Source organism: Brachycentrus maculatus, unplaced genomic scaffold, assembly GCF_059751285.1.
Source record: "Brachycentrus maculatus isolate JH-2025_06_01 unplaced genomic scaffold, ASM5975128v1 h1tg000458l, whole genome shotgun sequence".
In the NCBI taxonomy this organism is placed as follows: domain Eukaryota; kingdom Metazoa; phylum Arthropoda; class Insecta; order Trichoptera; family Brachycentridae; genus Brachycentrus; species Brachycentrus maculatus.
In genome coordinates, this window is record NW_028281205.1 from 395,001 (window position 1) to 420,642 (window position 25,642).

General features: G+C 36.8%; 1 protein-coding gene across 2 annotated transcripts in view; it reads left to right on the top strand.

Annotated features, from left to right (window-relative positions):
* Positions 1-18,836, top strand: part of LOC148302384 (putative fatty acyl-CoA reductase CG5065) — an 85,895-nt gene extending 67,059 nt beyond the window's left edge. For both annotated transcript variants that reach the window (XM_088271697.1, XM_088271698.1), the window contains exons 2-12: positions 2,430-3,441; positions 4,826-4,942; positions 5,878-6,000; positions 8,243-8,368; positions 10,440-10,593; positions 10,915-11,022; positions 11,341-11,533; positions 13,699-13,805; positions 14,604-14,736; positions 16,094-16,351; positions 18,427-18,836. In XM_088271697.1, the coding sequence (XP_088127823.1) occupies positions 3,304-3,441; positions 4,826-4,942; positions 5,878-6,000; positions 8,243-8,368; positions 10,440-10,593; positions 10,915-11,022; positions 11,341-11,533; positions 13,699-13,805; positions 14,604-14,736; positions 16,094-16,351; positions 18,427-18,574 (1,605 nt within the window). In that variant the 5' untranslated portion in view covers positions 2,430-3,303 and the 3' untranslated portion in view covers positions 18,575-18,836. The remainder of the gene's footprint in view (positions 1-2,429; positions 3,442-4,825; positions 4,943-5,877; positions 6,001-8,242; positions 8,369-10,439; positions 10,594-10,914; positions 11,023-11,340; positions 11,534-13,698; positions 13,806-14,603; positions 14,737-16,093; positions 16,352-18,426) is intronic.
* Positions 18,837-25,642: the final 6,806 nt, after the last annotated feature.

Here is a 25,642-nt window from a genome sequence, read left to right on the forward strand (position 1 = left end):
TAAACAATAGTTTCTTTATTGGAGAGATCTACGTTAGTAATTTTAAGATTGTAAAAATAGAAAAAATAAAAAAATTAAAATGAATAAAAAATTAAAAAAAAAAATTTAAAAGAATAAAATTAAAAAATTTAAAAAAAAATTAATAAAATGAAAAAAATTAACCCTTGTAACCATATTAAATAAAATAAAAAACACACAACATAGATAAAATTAAATTTATAATTTTAATTAAAAAATATATATATAATCCAGGATTCGGATATCACATATTGATAAAAGAGTTTCTGCTCAGTAAAAAAGCTTATTTTTATCTCACTAATAGATCGGCTGTCCAAACTCAAAACACAGTAAGGGACATTTTTTTTGTAGTACGTTTTTTGCATTTTTGGACTAAGTAGATTCTACTTAGTCCAAAAATGCAAAAAAAACGTACTACAAAAAAATGTCCCTTACTGTGTTTTAGGTTTGGACAGCCGAGATGTCTCTGGTGCAGTTCTAGTGATTCATGAACAATGTTTCTAAATTGGTTCATATATATATAGAACTTCCAAGAATTTGCGTAGTGTAAAGTGATCACTTATGGTCGTCAGCCCCGTAAATGCCCAGACTTCCATATTCTTCTTCATCTTTGATAAGATGTCATAAAATAATGTGAAAATAACTCCTATAATTGGAGATTATTCAGATTTTGCGATCAAGTATTTGGACACACTCAAAATGTTGTAAATTATATTTATTGTCTTGGGACATTCGTCATAAAGTGACGTTACTGTTTGATATCGACGCACTTGCTTTCGGTAATCCTACTTTTAAAAAGGAATCAAGTTTTGTTTAAACTTATATTTAATTTTAATTCCAAGAGATTTGCTGTTTTTTTTTATAATCAACTCTCTAAAATTACAAAAATGCGTATAATACATTTACTGACCGGAATTTTTGTACGTTATATCCCAAGTTCGTAAAATATGAGTCCGTTATATCGATGTTTTACTGTAATTCAATATAGGTTACCCTACATTATATACTTAGGACTGCTACGCACGAAATCACGGCGTTAATTTAATAAGCTTGCGTTATAGACCAACGTTTATCTATTTATTTATTTATTGTTATTAAACGAGGTGTGCGTAGGGTCTTATAACGTATAATGTAGGCACACATATCGCTCACTCCTTTCAACAACGTCATATATAAAAAAAACTTGATTTTTCAGGAGATCGTTTTTAATGTTTAAAAATATAATAAAATGTTATTTTATTAAAATTAACTTGAAAACACCACTTTATCGAGTTTTATTTTTATTTACGACTAGTTTCGAAAACGACACATGTTTTCATCTTCTGGTACAAATTAAAACTGTTTTAATTTGTACCATAAGATGAAAACATCTGTCGTTTTCGAAACTAGTCGTAAATAAAAATTAAACTCGATAAAGTGGTATATTCAAGTGTTTAATTTTAATAAAATAATCATGTCATTCCACAAAGTTAATGCCGAAACAATAAATAATATAATACAATGTATTAAAAATAAATATCAAGCCACTTATTGAACTTTTTACTGTGCAACAAATCTATTTAGGTAAAACCTGAAGGTTTTTTCTCCATTTGAAAAATATTAAGTATATTTAAAAAAAAAAATTAAACAATACCTTTTCTTCGAAATGCAAAAACAACACCTTCTGCCCTGTGGGGGGTAAATATTAAGTTTAAAATATGCCGCTTTTCCTGGGATATAGTATATTTTCTGGGCGTTCCGAAAACATGCACAACTGAAAATTGACGATTTTTAATATATGACGTTCTTGAAAAAAGTGAGCAATGTGTGTATAGTCCTTTACACAAGCAGAGCCGGATCAGCACTCAGAGTACCATCGGCCCTCAATGGGAAATGCTCGTGGCCCTTAAAAATTAAAAGTGAAATTAAACTACGCTACACAAGGAATTTATTATTTTTATCCGCCTCCGTAGTGTAATGGTTAGCACGCTCGGCTACCGTTCTGGAGGTCCCGGGTTCGATTCCCAGGGGGGTCAAATAAATGTGTAAAATAAAGTGATTTTTTCACTCTAATATTTATGTACCCTGGACTGGTACCTGAAGCGGAGAGCTGATCACCTTTCCTACATGTGTTAACGATCAAGATAAAACTGCTTTTGTATCATGCAGTTCCCTATGCACCATTGGGGTGCGGATAAGGGTTTCATCATCACATAAGGAATAATTTTTAGTAGAGCAAACTAAGTCTGGGGAATATTCGATGGGGAATTTTTTTTAAGTCTTCCATGTTCCTTCCTAAGGTGACTTTCCTTTCCACCCGTCACTTCAAATTAAAAGGATCGGATTCATATATTTTTTAATTTCTCATATGGTCCTGTGCGTACGTACTGATTTCCAAACCCGACCATTAACCGACTTCCGTCTCGTTTCAGATCGCCGAGAGCGCAGCATGATCGCGCCCGTGGCCCGAACGCTCCGCCAGCACTCCCGCGCCCCTGCAACCGCGCCGCCCAGCCCCCCGAGAGCCGACAGCCTGCCGCCCGGAGCCGCCTACACCGCCGAGACAGCTCGCCGCTCGTAGGAACTCACCACAAGCCGGACGCCCCGATTCGGACCTGGCGGGCAAGCGCGGGAACGCAGCTGTCAAACGGAAAAAGAGCGCCAAACTTTGACGTCTGTCAAACACGCGACGAACGGCTAGTAAACAATACGATCAAACAGACATTTCGGAGTTCGTTCGACATTTGATCATTCGTCCAGTTAAACGAATAATTCCATTTCTTCCTCGTGACTTCCTTTCTAGCATTTCCAATATAAAGTGCTTACGTTTTCTCCAAGATAAAATAATATACAAAAATAAGTCTTCTCTCAAACGCGCACAATATTTCTTCGTCGTAAAAGATAATTGATAAACCGATGAAAAAACTATAAATAAAAATGTATAGTGTTTTTATATGATATATTGAATACCTAATAAAAAAAGACTTCGTAATTCTTCGATGAAATTCCACATTTAATAAAAATATATATTTAATAATAATACAAATTATAGTACAATTTTTCCTTCGCGTGTGTAAGAAAAATAGTTTTAAAAGTAAGAACTTTGTAGAATTTTTCTTGTGAATCGAAAAAATACATTTTAATTATTTTTTAAAAATGTCGGTGGCTAAAAGTTTCGATAAATGTACATCGAACTGATTCGGGCAAAGTAAGAACTGAGTGTGTTCATTAGTTTTTCTTGAGTGAGTTGGATCCGGACCTGTTTTAGATATTCAAATTTGAAAGTGTTCGGGAACTAGAAACAAGATGGCGTCATCCACTTCCGGAATGGAGGCCCCGCCAGCGGCGAATCAGGGATATAAGAAAGGAGACTATATTCCTGTCGCTGAATTTTATTCGGGAAGATCGATTTTCATCACTGGAGGAACCGGCTTCATGGGAAAGGTAAATGATTTTTTTTTTAAATCAGGAATTAATTCCTTACAGTGCTCATCATGTCCCAGCTTATATATAGGAAAAACATCTCTAAATTTTAACATCCAATGTAAAGAGCATACAAGATGCCTTGATAATAATAATTATTCTGAATTTGCCAATCACTTAATAGAAAGTAATCACTCATTTGATAAAAATAAAGGTCTAAATATATTACACACATCGCTCACTCCTTTCAAGACCGTCATAAATAAAAAAAACTTGGTTTTTCAGGAGAACGTTTTTCAAGTTTTAAAATATAATACAATGTATTAAAAATAAATATCAAGCCACTTATTTAATTTTTTACTGTGCAATAGATCTTTTTAGGTAAAACCTGACTATTTTTCCTCCATTTGAAAAATATTTAGTATATTTACAAAAATAATTAAACAATACCTTTTCTTCAAAATGCAAAAATAACACTTTCTGCCCTGTAGCGAGTAAATATTAAGTTAAAAATATGCCGCTTTTGCTGGGATAAAGTACATTTTCTGGGCATTATGAAAACATGACAAACTCAAAATTAACGATTTTTGATTTATGACGTTCTTGAAAGGAGTGAGCGTTATGATTACGGGAGAATTAAAGTAATATGCAGATGTTTCAGGTTTTGTACTGACGTTTCTTAGTGGCATTGCTCTTCATAACGATGTATGATGATGTTCCGATGGTGATATGTGTACATTTTCACAACCGAAAATTGGCGATTTTTGATATATGACGTTGTTGAAAGGAGTGAGTGACATGTGTAACATTTACCATTCTATACATGGTTGACAGTGGTTGACAATCTCATGGCTTTGTACATGTGACTTTGCTAGAGCCATCTATGGATGGATTGGAAAAACTTTTACTTAGCAATTTACGTCAATTTTCAGTTATGCATGTTTTCAGAATGCCCAGATAATGTACTGTATCCCAGCAAAAGTGGCATATTTCAAACCTAATATTTACCCGCTACAGGGCAGAAAGTGTTGTTTTTGCATTTCGAAAGAATGGTATTGTTTAATTTTTATAAAATAAACTTAATTTTTTTCAAATGGAGAAAAAATAATCAGGTTTTACTTAAAAAGATCTGTTGCGCAGTAAAAAGTTCAATATTTATTTTTAATACATTTTATTATATTCTTAAACTTTTAAAACGATCTCCTGCAAAATCAAGTTTTTTTTATATATGACGTTGTTGAAAGGAGTGAGAGATAACCAGCCAATGACGGCCCTGTAAATACCCTGACTTCTATATTTTTCCTCATCTATATTGAGATGTCAAAAAAAAATCTTGCTGCTCAGGATTATTTGGCATTCAGGGCTGAGCTGGACTATTATGTAAATACTGACAATTTGATTCCAGGTTTTGGTGGAAAAATTGCTGCGGTGCTGTCCGAAGATTGAGAACATTTACCTCCTCATGAGACCCAAGCGAGGGCAAGACATCACCTCGAGACTAGCGGAACTAACCAGCTCCCCGGTAGGCACCCTTTTCAGCTATTTATGTCATTTCAATGGAGTCCTTGATCCAACCCTAATGCATGGAAGTGAAGGATAGAGTTGGAATTGACAAATAATTGTTAAAAACTAATCCAAGGCCTTGCATCCTTGTACAAGGATAACACTGCATGCATTAGGGTAAGTGGTTCATTTTCTTTTTGGCTTAGCATCTCTAAAGATGTTAAACAGGGATGTATTATGTCACCGTTTCTGTTCAATATATACACATGGATAATTGCATTAAAGAACTGAAAGGTTTAAAAGTTGGAGCTAGAATGAACAATTTCACTGTCTGTTGCCTTTTGTATGCTGACGATGCTGTTCTTCTTGCCGATAGCAGAGAAGACCTGCAGGCATTGGTGACAAAAGTGCATAAATTGTGCAAGGAAAGTGATTTGCTGATTGTTTTTGAAAGAGATGAATGTAGATCGAATTAAGAAAGGTGTGTTGAGATGGTTTGGACATGTGGAACGTATGAGTGAGGAAAGAACGGTAAAACAAATTTATGAGGGGAATGTAGTTGGAAAAAGAAGCAGAGGAAGACCGAGGAAAACTTGGCACAATCACTTAAAAGCGGCTGGGTCGGGTATGTATGAGGAGATTCATGAATGTAGAAGAGGCGAAGAATGTTTGCAAAGACAGAGTAGTGTGGCGTTCGATTCTCTCTGCCTAGCCCAGCGGCGTGATGGTTAGTTAGTTAGTTAGTTAGTTTTGAATGTAGATCTGAGTGTGAAATATTGGTGAATAGGAAATTATGGAACAGGTAGATGATTTCGTATACTTGGAAAGTATGTTCTCTAGGGATGGAAATATTGATAAAGATCTATAAAGTGAGCTTTCTTGCTGATTTTGTATGAAAGTTAGTAAATATGCTTGTTGATTGTGTTTGTTTTAAGTATTGTTATATTTTTTCAGCTTTTTGAGACTATAAGAAAGGAGCGACCGTGGGAGATGAACAAAATTATACCAATTCAAGGAGATGTTACGGAAGCCTTCCTGGGAATCAGCAGTGAGAACCAGGCCATACTCATACAAAAGGTAATTATTCAAATTATTTATTTCTTTTTTTAATTAATATTTTACTTAGTAAATACCACTATTTCTTAAAATCTACTGTTTCACATATTTCGATGCATTCTGGATAATTTTCAAACACCGTACATCGTCAAACATCATACAGTGTTTGAAAACGATGCGGAATGCATCAAAACGCGTGTTACAGCAGATTTTAAGAAATAGTGGTATTTAATAATAATAATAATAAAACCCTTATCCGTACCCCAATGGTGCATAGGGCACTGTGTCATATAAACGCAGTGTTATCTAGATCACATGAAGGAAAGGTGATCAGCCCTCCGCATCAGGTACTAGTCCAAGGTTATATTGAATATTAAAGTGAAAAAATCACTTATATTTATTTGACCCCCCCCCCTGGGAATCGAACCCGGGACCTCCAGAACGGTAACCGAGCGTGCTGACCATTACACTACGGAGGCAGAGGCGAATAAATATAACAGTGAAAAAATCACTTATATTTATTTTACCCCCCTTGGGAATCGAACCCGGGACCTTCAGAACGGTAACCGAGCGTGCTGACCATTACACTACAGAGGCGGAGACGGAATAGTGGTATTTACTAAGTAAAAAATTAATTAAAAATTGATAGATTTTACCACAAAGTGACTGCCGAATCAATTAATGAAATTAATTTCTTCTTTAGCCTTCTGTCCTTCACTGCTGGATATAGGACATCTTCCGTATCTTTCCATTCTATTTTAGTCTGTTGCTGCTTGCAGCCAGTTTCTACCCCCCTCATTGGCTATGTCGTCAGACCATATTTTTTAGGTCTTCTGACGCCTCTTTTATTCTCTCAAGGTCTCCATCTCAAAACTTTAGGGGTCCACCTTATGGCGTCCTGTCTTGCAACATGTCTTGCCCATTCATCATGTATTCAATTATCCTCGTACATTTGAGTTCTATTTTCTATTTTCATCATTCTATGGTATATATAGTTAAAAAAAATAAACAAAAAAAGCATGAATCAGCGCCATAGACATGATAGAAGTGGAACTTTAAAAAATAATACAAAATCTGTGTGAGTGTACCCAATCATGGGTAAAATGGTAAATGTTAGCCCTGTAAATACCCAGACTTCTATATTATTCTTCGTCTTTGTTGAGATGTCAAAATGTACAATACAAATAATATCCGTTAAAACAAGATTTGCTCAAAAAACCTTTTCATTCCTTGCGCCACAGATATATAATTTGCTGCCCGTAACCATTGAGAATTCCAGTAGTGATCATGTCTTTACGAACAGTGTCCGTCGATGGTTGCTTCTCGTTGGAAGGGACAAGGTAGAAAGGGATTTAATTGGAGTCCAGGTGTAATTGTTTTATTGTAAAACCTTTATACTGTAAATCGTTATTGCATCTATTGTATGTAATGTATATAATCTAATAATAAAAAAGAACTAATAATAATAAATAACTCCTGTAATTGGAGATAATCCAGATTTTGTGAACAAGTATTTGGACACACTCCAAATGTTGTAAATAAATTATCTGGTCAAATTATAAGCTTAAATAATAAAAATGAAAATGGTATTTTCTGGCGTTTCTCATGTGTGTGATTATAATCCAGGACTCGGACCTCACATACTAATATAAGAGTTTCTGCTTAGTAAAAAGCTTCTTTACATCTCACCAATAGATGTCTCTAGTGAAGTTCTAGTGATTCAAGAACAAGGTTTCTTAATTGGTTTATATATATAGAACTTCCAAGAATTTGAGTAGTGTGGTTGTCAATAATGGGTAGGATTGGTGAATGTTACACGTGTGTAAAGTGATCACTTAAACCAGCCGATGACGGTCGTCAGCCCCGTAAATGGCCAGACTTCCATATTCTTCTTCATCTTTGATGAGATGTCAAAAAAATAATAATAATAATAATAATAAATAATATTGTTTTAACATGTAAGTATTTTGGCTCAACTCAGGCCATGTCGAAAGAGCCATAATACATATAGTAAAAAAATGTATGTATCTATTAAATAAATAAAAAACATAATTAAAAAATATACAAAGGTCTTTATAAGGCATCAAATTGTCACTGAGATTTCTTCCATACTATTTATTTACTACCATCTATTTGCCTTTTCCCTGTTTTGTATCAATTGCATAACAGCTCTTGTCCAAGGAACGGCTTGGAGAATGCAGAAGAGTTGGAAGTCTGTCAGCTGTCCACGTGTGGTTTAATCCTTTGGTCTCTCTGTTTGCAGGTGTCGGTAGTATTTCACTCGGCAGCTACAGTCAAGTTTGACGAGAAGCTAAAACTGTCCGTGGCCATCAACATGCTGGGCACAGACACGCTGGCCAACCTTTGTCAACGGATGATTCGTCTAGAGGTATGCAAAATCAGATACATTCAAAATATATTTTGTATATCAACCCAATCCCAGCGGTAACTATCTTTAGACAGTCTAAAAAATTTAGTCAGTCTTTAAACATTTTCGACTTTACAGGCTGATAAGTCTACAATAAATGGCCTAGAAATTTGAATTGAAATACTCCCTGAACATTTATTGATTAGCGATATCTTTAAATAAGGCCTGGTTTGTTTATATTTTAAAAGATTTTAATCGGAACGGCGTCAAAAAGTAACTGACAGTTTTAAAAGCGATTTAAAAGCGGGACTAGCCTATAACTCTTTTCATAGACAAAAACATCAAAATCCTTTCGTACACAACCATGATACACGATTTACACAAAACGAAGGTTTGATAGTCCCAAGAATTAAAAGTAAATATGGGAGTCCAACACAGCAATGTATCGTTCTGAACATTTTTAATTTGTTGCCGACGGATGTTAGAGGTCAAAATAAAATATGGAACAAAGGCAAAATAAAGGAATGGGTAAATGATCAAGCGTTTATTTTATGAAAATTGTAAAATGTTTACATTCTTAATTTTTTTTCTCTTTTTTGTGTGTATATTAGCTTAAAATCGTTAAAAACAATAAAAAAAAATTAAAAAAAAAGAACTCCACCGACAAGACACACAAGGTGGCTTGGTAGGACTCTGCAAAAAAATGTTCTAAATACGTGAAAATTGTGATTGAAATAATGTATACAAATAATAAAAGATAAAAAAAATGTCCCATGGTCAAGGCACATCAATCCATTCCCTGTCTTGCTATATGACCCGTCCATTGCCATTTCATATGGCAATACGATCTAGCACATCAACAACTCTTGTACAATTAATAATATCGTTTTGTTGGGTAATATATCCAAAATAAAACAAGGTTTGTTGGATTGAATTCTACATTTATTTATGTATATGTTAATACGTGACATGTTAAAACGTCTTCTTAGGACATTATCAAACACTTAGGACATTATCATTATCGAGTGTTTGATAATGTCCTTAGAAGAGGAAACGCGTCACGTATTAACATATACATAAATAAATGTAGGATTCTATCCAATAACCGTGTTTGATTTTGGATATATAACCCAACAATTCTAAATATCTGTACCCGACGGATTCTCCAGTTCTTTGGACACGTTGTACGTGGCAACGAGGATAGCCTGGAACGACTAGTTGTGATCGGTAGCCTGGAGGGAAAAAGAGGGAGAGGAAGATCCCCACGCGATGGTCCAATCAAATTAAGGCAGCAGCAGGCACCTCAGTGGTTGGAGCGCTACGTGCAGCGCAGTCAAGGGATAACTGACTCTTATAACTCTCTTTATAACTCCTTGGTGCGAAGTAGACTCGAGAGTGGCTCCATGATTTGGGGGCCACACGAGCTTAAGTACTCTCTTATGGTAGAGAAAGTCCAAAAGAAGTTTTTGAGGTATCTCTACATGAGAGAGTACGGCTATTATCCTTGGCTCTACCCGACCCAGTTTCTCCAGGGTATGCTTGGCTACAATAGTTTAGAGACTAGAAGGAATGTGTATTTGATTACGCATTTTTATCGATTGTTGCGCGGTATGATCGATAATCTTGAAATTATCCAGAGCATTGGTCTGTATGTTCCCGATAGTTACCTAAGACAGCGTCGGCATAGATTGTTTCACATTCCTATACACAGGACCAACCTGCCGATGGTTATGCCTGTAGGAAGAGCTACCGCTATGCTGAACAATATCACATTGGATATTGATCTGTTCCATGTGTCCGAAGGAGTTTTCCGAAGCGGGATTCTTCTACACCTTTAAGTCTTATTGCTTACTTTTATTATAATATATACGCCTTGAATATTGTTTGTAATGTATGTATTATTTTTTTATTAAATAAATTGAATTGAAATTGAATTGAATTGAACTGGAGAAGAGTCATTGCTTCTGCAAGGGTCACAACCCTCAGCAATGAGGAATAAGACGGAGAAGATGACCCAACAATTCAATATGGAATTCTAACAACTGTCTGCAGTTACAATAAATAAAATAATATTGTTTTCTATATTTTGTAGGCACTCGTACATGTCTCGACAGCCTACTGCAACTGCGACCGAGCAGTGGTGGACGAGATCATCTACCCGCCGCCCATGAAGCCCAGTTACATTGTCAACATGGTTGGCTGTATGGACGAAGAACTTGTCGACCATCTCACGCCAATGCTGATCGGTATGCAAAAACAATTAACCGTATACAGAAATTTTAACCACTGTAAAAAGACAAAAACCCATATACTTTGGCCACATATTCCGTGGAGAAAAACATGCCCTTCTACAGGTTTTAGTGGAGGGAAAGGTAGAGGTAGAGGGTATAAGAACATCATGGCTCAAAATTCTTCGACAGTGGTTTGCAATACCGGAAGCAGCGACTCCATCAGACTGGCTGGGGATCTTGCCAAGTTTAATGAGATGATCGCCAACCTCTGATATCCTATTGAAGAAATAAGATTCTATCCTGTTGATTGATTAATTTGTGTATGTCACTTTGCAGGAAGCAGACCCAACACTTACACATTCACGAAAGCCCTCGCGGAAGACATGCTGCTGAAGGCAAAGGAGGCGGGAGACATTCCAATCGCTATTGTCAGACCATCCATCGGTGAGTTGCTATTATATCGTATGAGTAGCTGCCTGCAGAGGCATGTATGAACACACATGCCTTCCATGCCTTTCTTAATGAAGATTCTAGGATCCAGACTAGAGCTAAAAGTTTCCCGTTTTAAGCACACTGACAGTCATGTCAAGTTTTCCTCGGCTTCTTCTGCTTTTATGAACAACCATATTCAGTTTTTAGAGCTAAAAGTTTCCCGTTTTAAGCACACTGACAGTCATGTCAAGTTTTCCTCGGCTTCTTCTGCTTTTATGAACAACCATATTCCCTTCATTAATTATTTCTTTATCTATGCTTTGTCACCAGTGCTGTCATCGCGTCGCGAACCCGTAGACGGATGGCTAGACAACCTGAACGGGCCAACGGGCATCATCGCTGCGGCCGGAAAGGGCTTCTTCCGCACCATGCTCTGTCACGGGGAGCGCACTGCGGACCTTGTACCGGTGGACACCGTCATCAACTTGATGGTCGTGGCGGCGTGGAAGACCGCCACAAGCCGGTAGGTTACTTTATTGCAACATCCAAAGATAAAAAGACCAAAAGGCGCATTGCAGGAGCCTGGGTGAGGACCTATCCGTGTTAGTTCATAAAGAAGCGGTATCATACATGATGAAACTAGTGAAGGACATCAAATACACATAACATTACATTAAATATTAAATTGAATACACAAATAAGTTTACAACATTTTGAGTGTCCAAATACTTGTTCACAAAATCTGGATTATCTCCAATTACAGGAGTTATTTTCATATTATTTTTGTCAATGAATAAATAATAAAAATGAAAATGGTATTTTCTGGCGTTTCTCATGTGTGTGATTATAATCCAGGATTCGGACCTCACATACTAATAAAAGAGTTTCTGCTTGATAAAAAGCTTCTTTACATCTCACCAATAGATGTCTCTAGTGAAGTTCTAGTGATTCAAGAACAAGGTTTCTAAATTGGTTCATATATACAGAACTTCCAAGAATTTGAGTAGTGTGGCTGTCAATAATGGGTAGAATTGGTGAATGTTACACGTGTGTAAAGTGATCAATTAAACCAGCCTATGACGGTCGTCAGCCCCGTAAATGCCCAGACTTCCATATTCTTCTTCATCTTTGATGAGATGTCAAAAATAATACACAAATAAGTGTTTATAATTGTGGTATTACACACAGTGAACAAAGTTATCTTCTTCTTCTTCTTCTTCATCTCGTTGTAGACCTTGTGGCCTGTTTTTAAGATGGGTTAGCCTCCTGCGATGTCGATTCCCGGCTATCGACCCATCTCTTTAATGGTCTGCCCGGGAGTTGTCATCCATGGGGTCGGCCGTACAGCCGATGTGGGGGAGTCTGGATAGTTCCATTCTCCTCACATGCGTATACCATTGTCTCTTCGTTGCCTTCCCCACCTAACGACATCTTCGATCTCGCATATTTCCCTTATCCTGGCGTTTCTTATTCTATCTCGAAGACTCTTGCTTGACATGCTTCTTAGAGTCTTCATTTCTGACACTCTAAGCGCGTTTTTTGTGGCAATGGTTTCCGCTCTGCTTTGGATTCCATACGTCATGATGGGTCGGACGCAAGTTTTGTAAATCTTATTTTTGCTGCCGATTTTCATCTCAGGATTTTTCCATGTAGCATTTTTATGTGTATTTAGTAATTAAATTCAATTTAGTAGACTCTAAAAATCAGTGTTTGATTTGAATATTTAGTATATAAGATAAAAATCTATTTCATAGTTGATTGCGTAGACTGTATTCTAGGATGTTCAATTGCCAATATTTCCCTGATCCTGGCGTTTCTTATTCTATCTCGAAGACTCTTGCCTGATATGCTTCTTAAAGTCTTTTCGTTTTTTTTCAAAGTTATCAATGCTAAAATAAATCTGTCACTATCTGTCCTCCTATCTTCTCTGTGTTATGCTAATATATGTTACCTTGACGCTAGCACGGAACTTATTAATCGTCTGGAGCGTCTTCAGAATCATGGTATTCTCTTTATTTTTAACTTAAAGAAATATGACCATGTTTCACCCGTCGCACTGAATTAAAATGGCTTCATTTTAAACAACGCATAAATTCACAATCTCTCGCCCTACTATATAACATTCTTCACGACCCCAGTGCACCAATTTATCTTGTAGAAAACATCGTTTACCTTTCTGATCATGGTCTATCTTCCCAAGAGAGAACACACTCCATTCCTTGCCACAACACAGCATTCCTCAGTAATTCCTTTACTGTCCAAGCCGCTAGAATCTGGAATGAACTACCTCTACACGTAAAAAATGCACCTTCTATTTTAACCTTCAAAAAACGCCTGAAACATCATTATCTTACCTTAGAACCCTAACTGTCCATCTCCTCCTCCCCTGACCCCTCCCTTTTCCCATGCCTTCCTTACTCTATCGTCATTTTGTTTTTCTATTCATGTTACCCTGTTTAAATTCTTAATTTGTAATTATGCTCTCTTATGTTTCTTTGTTTTTCTTTTTTCTTATCCTTGTCTTAACCAGTTCAAGCATTATCTCCCCACTAATTTCTAACAGACATCAAAAGGTACAAGCCTAGATCGTTCACACTAGTCTGTTGGTTCACACTGGTTGGTTGGAAGATAGATATGTATAGATAGAAATGCTTTTAACGTACAAAATATCGATAATTATTATTTCAGACCCGAAGGTATCACCGTTTACAATTGCTGCACGGGCCAACAGAAACCAATTCTATGGAAGGACTTTGTGGGACTCTGTTTCCACTATATCTGGAAACATCCATTCAGTAAGTGTCTTCAATCACTCTTTATTGTTTATAAACTATCCCGTTTTATTATTCCATTATACTATCAGATAATGACTAAGAAAATATATGAGGCGAATGTGAGAGGGAAAACAGAACGAGGATGACCGAAAAAGATTTTGGCATGATCAGATCAATCAGAACCTAAAATCTGGCTGTGTCAAAAGTCTGCGTAATCGGAGGGCATGTATGACTAGATGTATGGATGTGAAGGAGGCGAGGAGTGTGTCAGCACAGAAGAGCGTGGCGTTCCATCCTTTCTGCCTTCCCCTGCGGGAAAACGGCGTGATGGTAGTAGTAGTAGTAGTAGTTAAAGGTGGCACACTCAGTATGGGAAAGGTATTTATACCCATTACGTCAATTGATGCTTAAGGGCGGGAAGGGTATTTTTACCTTCTGCGCCGGCCTCATTTCAAAGGCAGAAAAGAAGGAATTATGAAATGAACTTTATAAAATAAAACAACTTTGTTTTAACCACTTTGTCGTCCTGAGTGGACATATTTGCTGCGCAATGCTCAACAAAAACAACATTAAGGAGTTTTTTCCCGTTTTTAAAATCACATTTTCATATGGTGTACGGAGTGCGTGGAAGTTTTTGGTATGGTAAAAAGATCTGTTGCACAATAAAAAGTTCAATAAGTAGCTTGATATTTAGTTTTAATACATTTTATTGTATTCTTAAACTTTAAAAACGATCTCCTAAAAAATCAAGTTTTTTTATGTATGACATTGTTGAAAGGAGTGAGCGACATGTTTTACATATTTTCTCTTATTTTTCAGGCGATCTGATGTGGTGGCCGGGCGGCAATGTCCGCTCTATGCGCATAGTGCATACAGTAGAAAATGCCTTGTACCATCGCCTGCCCGCTCTCATTATGGATTTCGTAGCCAGATCTACTGGGAAGAAACCCATGTAAGAATGATTACTAGTTTTCATTGTTTGAACATTCCAGGATTGTAGAAATTAAGAAAGATTTGTCCCACTTTTGCGGGAACTTTGGGCAAATTAGTTTGGTAGACCAGTGGTAGGCAAACTTATTAGTCTAAAAGCCAAATATGCACATTGCAGCAATTTTTTTGTGCGGTTAAGGGATCTTCATCCCTTATGTCACTGCGACCATATTAGGTCTATTGAGACCTCCCTCTGTATCACAGCTCACTCTCAAGACCTACATGTATCATGTAACTCACGTCTTGGTGATAAGAGTGTAGCCGTCTGGCCACGCCATTTGGTGTTGTCAGGTTGACAACACTGAATTATACTGCTACTGCCAAGTTGGCAACCTGAGCGGATTCAACAAAAACGACCAACAGGAGCGCGCCAGCGAGAATCGCCTGCTATCGCTTGGTGGCTTGGTGGCTTCACCTTCTCTGAGTCCAGCAGTAGTCCTCCAAGGATGTGACTTCGTTTGCGAGCGAGTGCGTCACAATTATAGAGAATGTGGATTGGTGTTTCGTTATCCTCCATACAAAATCTGCATACTGGGGAGTCATGTAGTCCAACTTTTGTCATCTGTTTCCTCAGTCTGCAGTGTCCTTCTACCCAACATTTTTCATTTCAACAATTTTTTTGAGACCCCAAATATATTTGGAATTCTAGTACATTTTAGTTGTAATTTTAAACCTTTATTGAATTACAGGTACACCCAATAAAATTTAATTTCATTGTAATAAGGATTTAATTTATTAATTAAAAATCTTTTGAATGTAAGGTATCCATAAGAACACTATTTATTGCAAATAATATCCTTGCATCTCCTTTGAAAGTTTGATCAAGTCAGGTTTGTATGTAGTTATATTTAGCATATTTCCAAATTCTCGTCAATAATATAACATCAATAATAAGGTTCATGTTTCAAAAAGATTGTTCACAATAATACATAGAGTCGAAGACTCTCCCCGCGGATATTTATGCCGCCAAGAAACATTGTCCAGATGGGAATTGGGTGTTGCGGCTACTTGTGATTAGTATACTGAGGGTCGGGCGGCAGACTGCCAGAGTATAATTAGGGTCCTTTTCCATACTATTGGTAGAGAGCGGGAGACGCTTGCAAGCGTTCTATTTGCTTACTTTAGGTAGAGCGCGAGAGACGCCTGCAAACATTGTACAGATGGGAATTGGGTGTTGCGGCTACTTGTGATTAGTATACTGAGGGTCGGGCGGCAGACTGCCAGAGTATAATTAGGGGCGGGGTTGATGAACAAAATCGCCCAACAACGTGTTAAGGGTTAAGAAATGGGTTCTGATGTGATGTTTGTGTTGGCCACAGCATGATGAGGATACAGGACAAGATGGAGAAGGCCGCCACGTGCCTGGAGTACTTCACCACCAAGGAGTGGCAGTTCCGGGACGACAACGTGCGGCGCCTGTGCGGCTCCCTGTCGCCCGACGACCGCCAGAAGTTTGACTTTGACGTGCGCAACATCCACTGGGAGTCCTACCTGCAGAGCTACATCCTCGGCATCCGCCAGTTCATCTTCAAGGACGGGCCCGCCTCGCTGCCCAAAGCCAGGACCCAGCTCACCAGGTATGACCTGCTAATCTAACTAGTCTTGTTTAGCTAGGGAGGCACTGTGAGTAAGACAGCTCACCGCTACTGACTCTACACCTACTAGACTCTATTATTATTTTATAGTATTGTCTCAATAGTTTAGTGGTTAGCGCGCTAGGCTACACTATACACTAAGTAGTTTGAAATGTCATATACGTATATTTGGTTTTAAAAGTAAATTCAACTTTAAGTTTAATAGCGGGTATTTTATTCAGGCTAAAAGCTTTAAACAGCAGGAATTATTCAAACATTGTCCGTCTCCATAGTGTAGTGTTTAGCACGCTAGCCTACCATGCTGGAGGTCCCGGATTTGATTCCCAAGAGGGTCAAAATAAATATTAGTGATTTTTCAGTCTAATATTTACTTAATATGACCCTGGACTGGTACCTGAAGCGGAAGGCTTATCACCTTTCCTTTGTGTATTTTACAATCAAGATAACACTGCTTCTATACGATGCAGTGCCCTATGCACCATTGGGGTGCGGATAAGTGTTAGAAGAGGAAGAGATTGTCTCAATACAAGTCATACAACTTAGACTACTATGGCATAGAGAATTCAGCAATACTGACTCTGCTATGCCTACCAGAGTCTAGCTATTGTATTGTCTAGCTTTAGTTTTGTCTAGCTATAGTCTCATCCAGTCACACAGCTCAGACTGTACAATTGCCATGTAGTTTTAGACAGTTCACCAGTACTGAATCTGCTATGCCTACTAGAATCTAGTTATAGTCTCATCTAGCCATGTAACATGGCTAGCAGGAAACCAAGAGTTTCTCTGTTTGGTATAGTTTGGTATAGACCAAACCTGGGAATGTGGCGGAAGCTTTCAGTACCATGTAGCCAGACAGCTCAACAGTACTGACTCTACTAAGCCTATAGTCTCATCTATTCGCACAGCTCATTTACTACTGTCATGTAGCTCAAAGCTGATACAGCTCACCAATACTGACTTTGCTACGTCCACTAGAGCCTAGCTATAGTCTCATCCGGTCACACAGCTCAGACTCTACTTCCATCATGTGACTAGACAGCTAGTCACGCAGCTCAGACTGTGTTACTGTCTTATAGCTAGACAAATCACCGCTACTAACTCTGCCTATGCCTAGCTATACTCTCATCTAAATACACAGCTCAAATTGTACTATTTTAGGTGGTCTATTGAGTATACTTAATCTCTATAACTAGTTTTATTTATTTTATTTATATGGCATTTATAGGCCTTCTACTATTGAATATAAAAATAATAAAGACCTGTGCGTTTATATCGCGTCAACTTTGTACCTGAGAGACGCCCGTACGCAGCGGTATTTCACCGTTTTTAAAATGATTATTTTTATCATGTATTTAGTTAAGAAATGATTTATTTTCCTAAACAAAAACGTTCAATGGGATTCATTGTGCCTTTTGGTACTCTATAATACACTTGTGTCACATTATTCTTGAAATATATCGTAATATAAACAAATAAGATCGTAACATAAATAAATCAAAGCACGCATCGTGTGTCACTCTTACCCACTGGCGATGAGTAGCGTCGAGAGTGAGACAGATATAGGGCATGATATGATAATGGCGCGGACTAATTACCGACCGCAAGAAAAATCAGGGATCTGTTCTTTTATTTATCCTTGTGATGTTACAAATTATTAGTCATTTCAACAGATGTCATAAGGCCAAGGATTGACGTATTATTTTATCCAAAGTTCCACAACATGGAAAAATCCCTCCAAGTTGAACTGAGGTTCAAAACTTGGAGCAATGTAAAAACACAAACGGTTATGTCAGCTGCGTATAAGACATGTTTTATGAAAACACATACGGTTATGCGAGCCGCGTGGATCCGGTTAAGTAATACACAAAAATATTGATGACTTCCAGAATCTTCACATACGGTGTTTGAAAATGATTCAGAATACATCCAAACACGTGTCACAGTAGATTTTAAGAAATAGTGGCATTTTCTAAGTAAAACTTCAATTAAAAATGGATAACTTACGTAGTTGATAGAAGATCACAGATCGTTGAAGATATTACATCTGTCTGTTCCAGATACTACTGGTGTCACCGCCTAATCCAGCTGGGCTTGGTGCTCCTGTCCTGGAGATTCCTCTTCTACCGCTCTTCGATTCTCCGGGCCACCTGGACCGCCATTTGGAGCCGCATCGCACAGCTCCTGCGACTGCTGCCCATCGGCTGATGAGTCCACACACTTAACGAGACAACGCTTTACAAAAGTTGTGACCTAATATTTATTTACTATAAAACATGCATTGATTCAACGAGAAATCTATTTATATATAGATTTGGCGTTTAATTTGTAGAACTCAATTTTAATTTATATATTAAATATCAAAATCAAACGCCGATTTTTAGAGTCTACTAAACTAGTTTATTTTTAAAAACACGTAAAAATAAATTTGTCGCAAGCTGTTAAAACATAAGGTGTAATAGTCAGCACGCTCGGCTACCGTTCTGGTGGTCCCGGGTTTGATTCCCAAGGGGGAGTCAAATAAATATTATTGATTTTTTCACTGTTATATTTATTCAATATTACCATGGACTGGTACCTGAAGCGGAAGGCTGATCACCTTTCCTTCGAAGGAAAGGTGATCAGCCTTCCGCTTCAGATACCAGTCCATGGTAATATTGAATAAATATTACAGTGAAAAAATCACTTATATTTATTTTACCCCCCTTGGGAATCGAACCCGGGACCTCCAGAACGGTAGCCGAGCGTGCTGACGATTACACTACGGAGGCGGACTAATTAAGTTCAATTTAGTAGGCTCTACAAATCAGTGTTTGATTTTAATATTTAATATATAAGATAAAAATCTATTTCTTAGTTGATTGCGTAGACTGTATTCTAGGATGTTCAATGGTTGCCAATGTGTGTGGGTTAAATTTTGTAACACTTGAAGCTACTAATGTAATGTAGGGTCGGGAACGGGCCGTCGTTCGGAATGTTTTGGAACGGCACGGCTGATTTTTTAAAAATTATTTGGTGGATTTGTAAATTTTACATTATTTCGTAAGTTATTTTTTTTAATTGTAAACGGTTGGAAGTGCGTAGATAGATACTTCGATCGATGACTTGCCTCTGAACGCCTCGCGCCAAGTGACCATTCTAAAACAGTCAAAGTTATTTATTTTATTTTTAATAAAAATTAGATTTTTATTAATTGCAAAAATATATCAATTTCATACTATTTCTGTGAGCCTAAGCGGCTCATCATTAGAAATAGGTGTCGTATTGTGGTAGAGTGGGTTCGAACCGATTTTTTTTTTTGAATTACCTAACGTCCAAGTGACTCTGAAATCTAGCTACGGCTTATGCAACACCGTTTATCATGTCCCTGCTCAGGCTTCAACTTTATAAGTTTCATAGCCTATGCCTACTTGTGAGTGGATTTACTCTTTATGTTTAAAGTTACTATAATTTCATGTAATTCATGAGTGAAAATTCTAGGCAAAAACACTCGCTGGTTTGGAACCGAAAAACTCTGACTTTCTTAAGTCACAGTCTGCGACACCAACCACGGGACCACAACCCTACACTTAACTGTTAATTTTTATGATACATTTTTAATATGAAAATGAAAACACTTGTATAAGAACTATTTTTGAGTTTATTAATGTAAATATGACTAGTTTCAATTTTATACGTTCTTATGAACAGGTGAAAATACAAACTAGACCATCAAAACTAGTTGTGTTTACATGAATATACTCAAAAAGTGCAAGATGTATAAGACCACTTTTTGAGTTTATTAATGGTAATACCATAAAAGAAGGATGAAAGTAGACTGAATGCAGTCGAAATGCGATCTCTCAGAAGAATGTGCGACAAAACGATGTATGATAGATGTACGAATAGTGAAATAAGGAAGGAATGCAAAGCTGAGATAAGCATTATCGATAAAATTAAGAAAGGTGTGTTGAGATGGTTTGGACATGTAGAACGAATGAGTGAGGAAAGAACGGTAAAACAAATTTATGAGACGAATGTTAGCGGGAAAAGAAGCAGAGGAAGACCGAGAAAAACATGGCACGATCAGGTATGCCAAATACTTGAAATTGGTCAGGTTAGGAGTCGTAACAATCGGCGGGTATGTATGAGGAGATGCATGAACGTGGAAGAGGCGAAGAATGTTTGCAAGGACAGAGTGGTGTGGCGCTCTATTATCTCTGCCTACCCCTGCAGGGAAGCGGCGTGATGGTTAGTTAGTTAGTTAGTTACCATAGTTTAAACTGCAGATGTTCTTATGAACAGGTGAAAATACAAACTAGACCATCTGTAGTTCTCAAAACTAGTCGTGTTTACATGAATATACTCAAAAACTGGCCTTATCCAAGTGTTTTATTATTATGTTTAAATCAACGTGATATTCCACAAAGTAATACCAAATCAGTAATTCATGATACGTTATTGAATATTTTTATTAGTGTCTCAACAAAGATGATGAAGAATACGGAACATCGTTCAACCCATTGCAATGAAATAAACAGAATATCTAATCTAGTTGTAGAGATAAACAAATTAGCATTTATTCATTCATTCGAACCCTTATCCGCACCCCAATGGTGCATAGGGCACTGCATCATATAAACGCAGTGTTATCTTTATCGTTAACACACGAAGGAAAGGTGATCAGCCCTCCACTTAAGGTACCACCAATATTGAGTAAATCATTTATATTTATTAGACCCCCCTCTGGGAATCGAACCCGGGACCTCCAGAACGGTAGCCGAGCGTGCTGACCATTACACTACGGAGGCGGACAAAGCATTTATAGCACACATAATTATTGTGCTGTAATTATTTTTCTTTTCCATTTATACAGACTAAGCCACAAATGCGCGTGGCCGGGTACAGCTATTATCAAATAAATATTAGAATGAAAGTTGCATTATTTTTGACCTGTGTAATCTTGTCCGCCTTCATAGTGTAATGGTCAGGAAGCTCGGCTACCATTCTGGAGGTCCCGAGTTCAAATAAATAAAAGTGGTTTTTTCACTCTAATATTTATTCAATATTACCCTGGACCGGTACCTGAAGCGGAGGGCTGATCACCTCTCCTTCATGTGTTAACGATCGAGATAACGCTGCGTTTATATGATGCAGTGCCCTATGCACAATAAGGTGCGGATGAGGGTTAAAGAAGAGAAGAATCTTGGACATAAAAAGACAAGATGGAAGCAATAGTATTGCATAAGTTTTTTGTTTGTTTAAATCTTCAAACTGTGAAGAGAATTCAATCAAACATTGCGTACATAATTGGTTTATTTCCACGTAACTTCTGCACTACAGCTATCAAAACGTTGCGTAATCCGCAACACGAGTGTATGGTAGACATGTCGCTCACTCCTTTCAAGAACGTCATAAATGAAAAAACTTGATTTTTCAGGAGAACGTTTTTAAAGTTATAAATATTATACAAAGTATAAAAAATATATATCAAGCCACTTATTGAACTTTTTACTGTGCAACAGATATTTTTAGGTAAAACCTGAAGGTTTTTTTCTCCATTTGAAAAATATTAAGTATATTTAAAAAAACAATAAAACAATACCTTTTCTTCAAAATGCAAAACCAACACTTTCTGCCCTGTAGCGGGTAAATATTATGTTATAAATATGCCGCTTTCGCTGGGATATAGTGCATTTTCTGGGCATTTCGAAAACATGCACAACTAAAAAGTGACGATTTTCGATTTATGACGTTCTTGAAAGGAGTGAGCGATGTAGGTAGGCAGCAAAGAATGGTCACTCGTGTGCGACGTCAGTCGAGCAAGTCTCTTTTTCTAATTTCTCTTTCGAAATCTCTGTGTCTTAGGGAAAAGTATTTATGAGAATTGTGCTATATTAAAATGCATATAATATACATACATAGTGATCAAGTTAGGCCAATTGTCCATTCTATATTAATTGTAAGAAGATATGTAACTTTTTGTAAGATTACTATGTAAAAAATGTGGTGGAGACATTATTGATGTTAAGTCACCCCTGCGGTATTTGTATTTGGTTTGTGGAGGTTATTACGAGGTTTTGGTTATATTTTTTAAGGTTATCAAGGATCCCTACTCTCCGTAGGTCCGAAAGAGTCTATTAGTCCCAAAGTGAACTAATTTCAAGGGTTTCCGTCAAAGACAGATAGTATATTTATAGATATATTTATCTATATTATCTATGTTCGTCCGCCTCCGTAGTGTAATGGTCAGCACGCTCGGCTACCGTTCTGGAGGTCCCGGGTTCGATTCCCAAGGGGGGTAAAATAAATATAAGTGATTTTTTCACTGTAATATTTATTCAATATTGCCATGGACTGCTACCTGAAGCGGAGGGCTGATCACCTTTCCTTCATGTGTAAAACGATCAAGATAACACTGCGTTTATATGACACAGTGCCCTATGCACCATTGGGGTGCGGATAAGGGTTTTATAATATATATATATATATATATATATTTGAATATCAGACAGGCGTTGGCTGACTTGAGTGATCACCCAATGTTACCGTGGTTTTGGTAATATTTTTTAGGATTATCAAGGAACACTACAAGCCATAGGTGCAAACGAGTCTATTAGTCCCAAAGTGAATTCATTTCAAAGGTTTTCGTATAATATAATATACAAACACAGATAATGACATCATAGAATGTTGGCTGGCTTGAGTGATCACCCAATGTTACTACTAACTAGACAAATGGTTAGTTTAGTTGGTTAGTCATTATGATGCTGCTTCACAGCAGGGGTAGGCAGAGAGAATAGAACGCCATGCCACTCTCGTTTGCGAATATGCAAAGGTGGGAATACAAATATATAAATAATAAACCATGAGTCAGTACATCAGGCGGAAAATTTAAAGCAATGCGTAACTAGTCCACTTTAGAACTAGTAGCCTCTAAATATCCATGAGTTTTTCTTCCAATTTAGTTAAATATAAGTTTCTGAAAATGCCACAAATTGTGATATAATACTCTCTGATACGATTCATTTGCAGACATTAGACCCCATCACATGTTTTTGCTCATAGAAAATCGTGACTAGTTCTCCAAAAACAAAATGGTGGGCAAATACTTGTGTTAAACAAATGTTTGTACATATTACAAACGCCAATAAACAAATATTTAGCCCACATTTCTCGTCACTCGTAATGCTATGATTCTTACCCATACAAATATTTATTATTTATCATGACATAGAAGGTTAGGAAATGGATTTCTGTTATATTATATGATTTTATATTGATGCCTATTAAATAATAAAATAAACACCATTCTTTAGATAGATTTTTAAAAAGTGTTTTTTTAAGAATTAAAAGAGATATCGCCCATTTGTGAAAACGGCTCAACTCCTCACAAAATTTAAACGTGACATCGTCATTTTAAAGTGTTGGAATATTACCCTACTTTAAAATGTTGCTAGCACATCATTCCATCAAAGTATTAAAAAATAAATAAGCGCTTCAAATGCGTCTAGAAAATCAAAAATCTCGAGTTTTGATACTGTTCACAAATGAGCGCTGTTTCGTAAGTTATTATTAATTATTTTTAAGGATTAAATTAATAAAAACATATTATTTAAAGTTAGAAAGTGCGCTTTTTGATAACGATTTGCGATTGTATATTGTACGAGTACCTATTTACTTGGTTTTTTTAATGGCAACATTCGCTTTGCTGCCACGGCTGATCGCAAATTGAATTCTAAGGGCCAAACGCAGATTATAACGATTATTTATTTATTGATAATGTTTGATGTTGACGCATGTATATATCAAAATCTTAATAGTATTTTTAGTTGTATGTTTTAAATTATTGGGTGCAATAATTCCCGTGCAAATTTGCTCATTCTTATAAATAAATATTACTTTGTATAATTTGGAGATTAAAAAATATTTTGTATTATTATTTTATTTTTTTATTATTTTCTACATCCGTTTTACACTATCAAAATTACTGAAAATAATTCAAAATAAAATGATTTTCACCACCCTTAAGATAAAATAATTCTTTTATCAATTTTTCTTATCACTTCATATGTTAGACTGATTTTTTTGTCTGTCTAAAATCGCTGGATTTAAGTGCCCTATGCACCATTGTGTGTAGATTAAAGAAGAATATAATAAAATAGCTTTAATTGAGAGTATAATACAGCAGGAAGACACGCTGTTCTACCTGCTATCCATGTTTTTACCTGATCCACAAAAAATCAAACACTTTTTTAAACAATATTTTTTAAATTATTTTTAAAAAAACTTGTTTTTTTATTGAAATTGTTCGATGGCTATGTGACCCTAACGGACCCGAGCCAGATGCGACAAAATTGACTAGGCAATCTAACGCTGTACCCAAAAGAAATTAACTATCTAACCATCATGCCAAACCCCATAGGGTAGATGGAGAGAATAGAACACCACACACTGTCTTTGCGAACTTTCTTCGCCGTCTCCCACATTCATGCATCTCCTCATACATACCCGCAAATACATTGTTTATTCTTAAAGTTTAATCCTTCAAAGAAGAATAAACAATACATCGTATAATATCACACTGAATTTCTGCCCTTGAGATACTATTACAAAAATGGCGCTGTATATATTAGCCAAAATTATTCATATTTAAATTTTCTCGCATTTAGGTTTTCCAAGTAATTTTTAAAGTGTAAAACTGGTTTTTTTGGTGTTTTCTTATTGGTATTTTTCACAAGTTACGGAGTCTCGCCTCATTGTTCGAAGCTAGCGTTTTAAATTTAAGAAATGTAAAGCGCTGTGGGTGTTATTAAAAATGTGTAGGTTTGGAGTGTAATTTGAGAATAAGGGGTTTTTAACTCTCTTCTATGGTCGGTCATTGTACATATAACACGTCTTCCTCTACTTGAGATCCTATAACCCTCAAAGACAGCTGGGATACGTTAGCTATGTCCACCCAAAGACAGAGTTATCTGAAGAGCCAAGTGTAGCTCCGGCACACATATCCGCGGGAAAGCTCTTCGACTTTACGTATCCAAACCAACAATCTTTTTCAAGCATAAACCTTATTAAAAGCAAACTGAGAAATCCTCTTACTAACGAGAACCTGGAAACTGCTAAAAATCTTCTTCTTCTTTCCATGTTCGCTCCCTAGGTGGAGCATACGGCCAACACGAGACGTCTCAAAGTCATTCTGTCACGCACCATCTTCTTGGCTTCCTCCCAGGTCAGTCCGGCGTCTCGAAGTTCCGCTGAGTATAGTCGGTGAATGGTCGTCAGCGGCCTTCCGGGGCG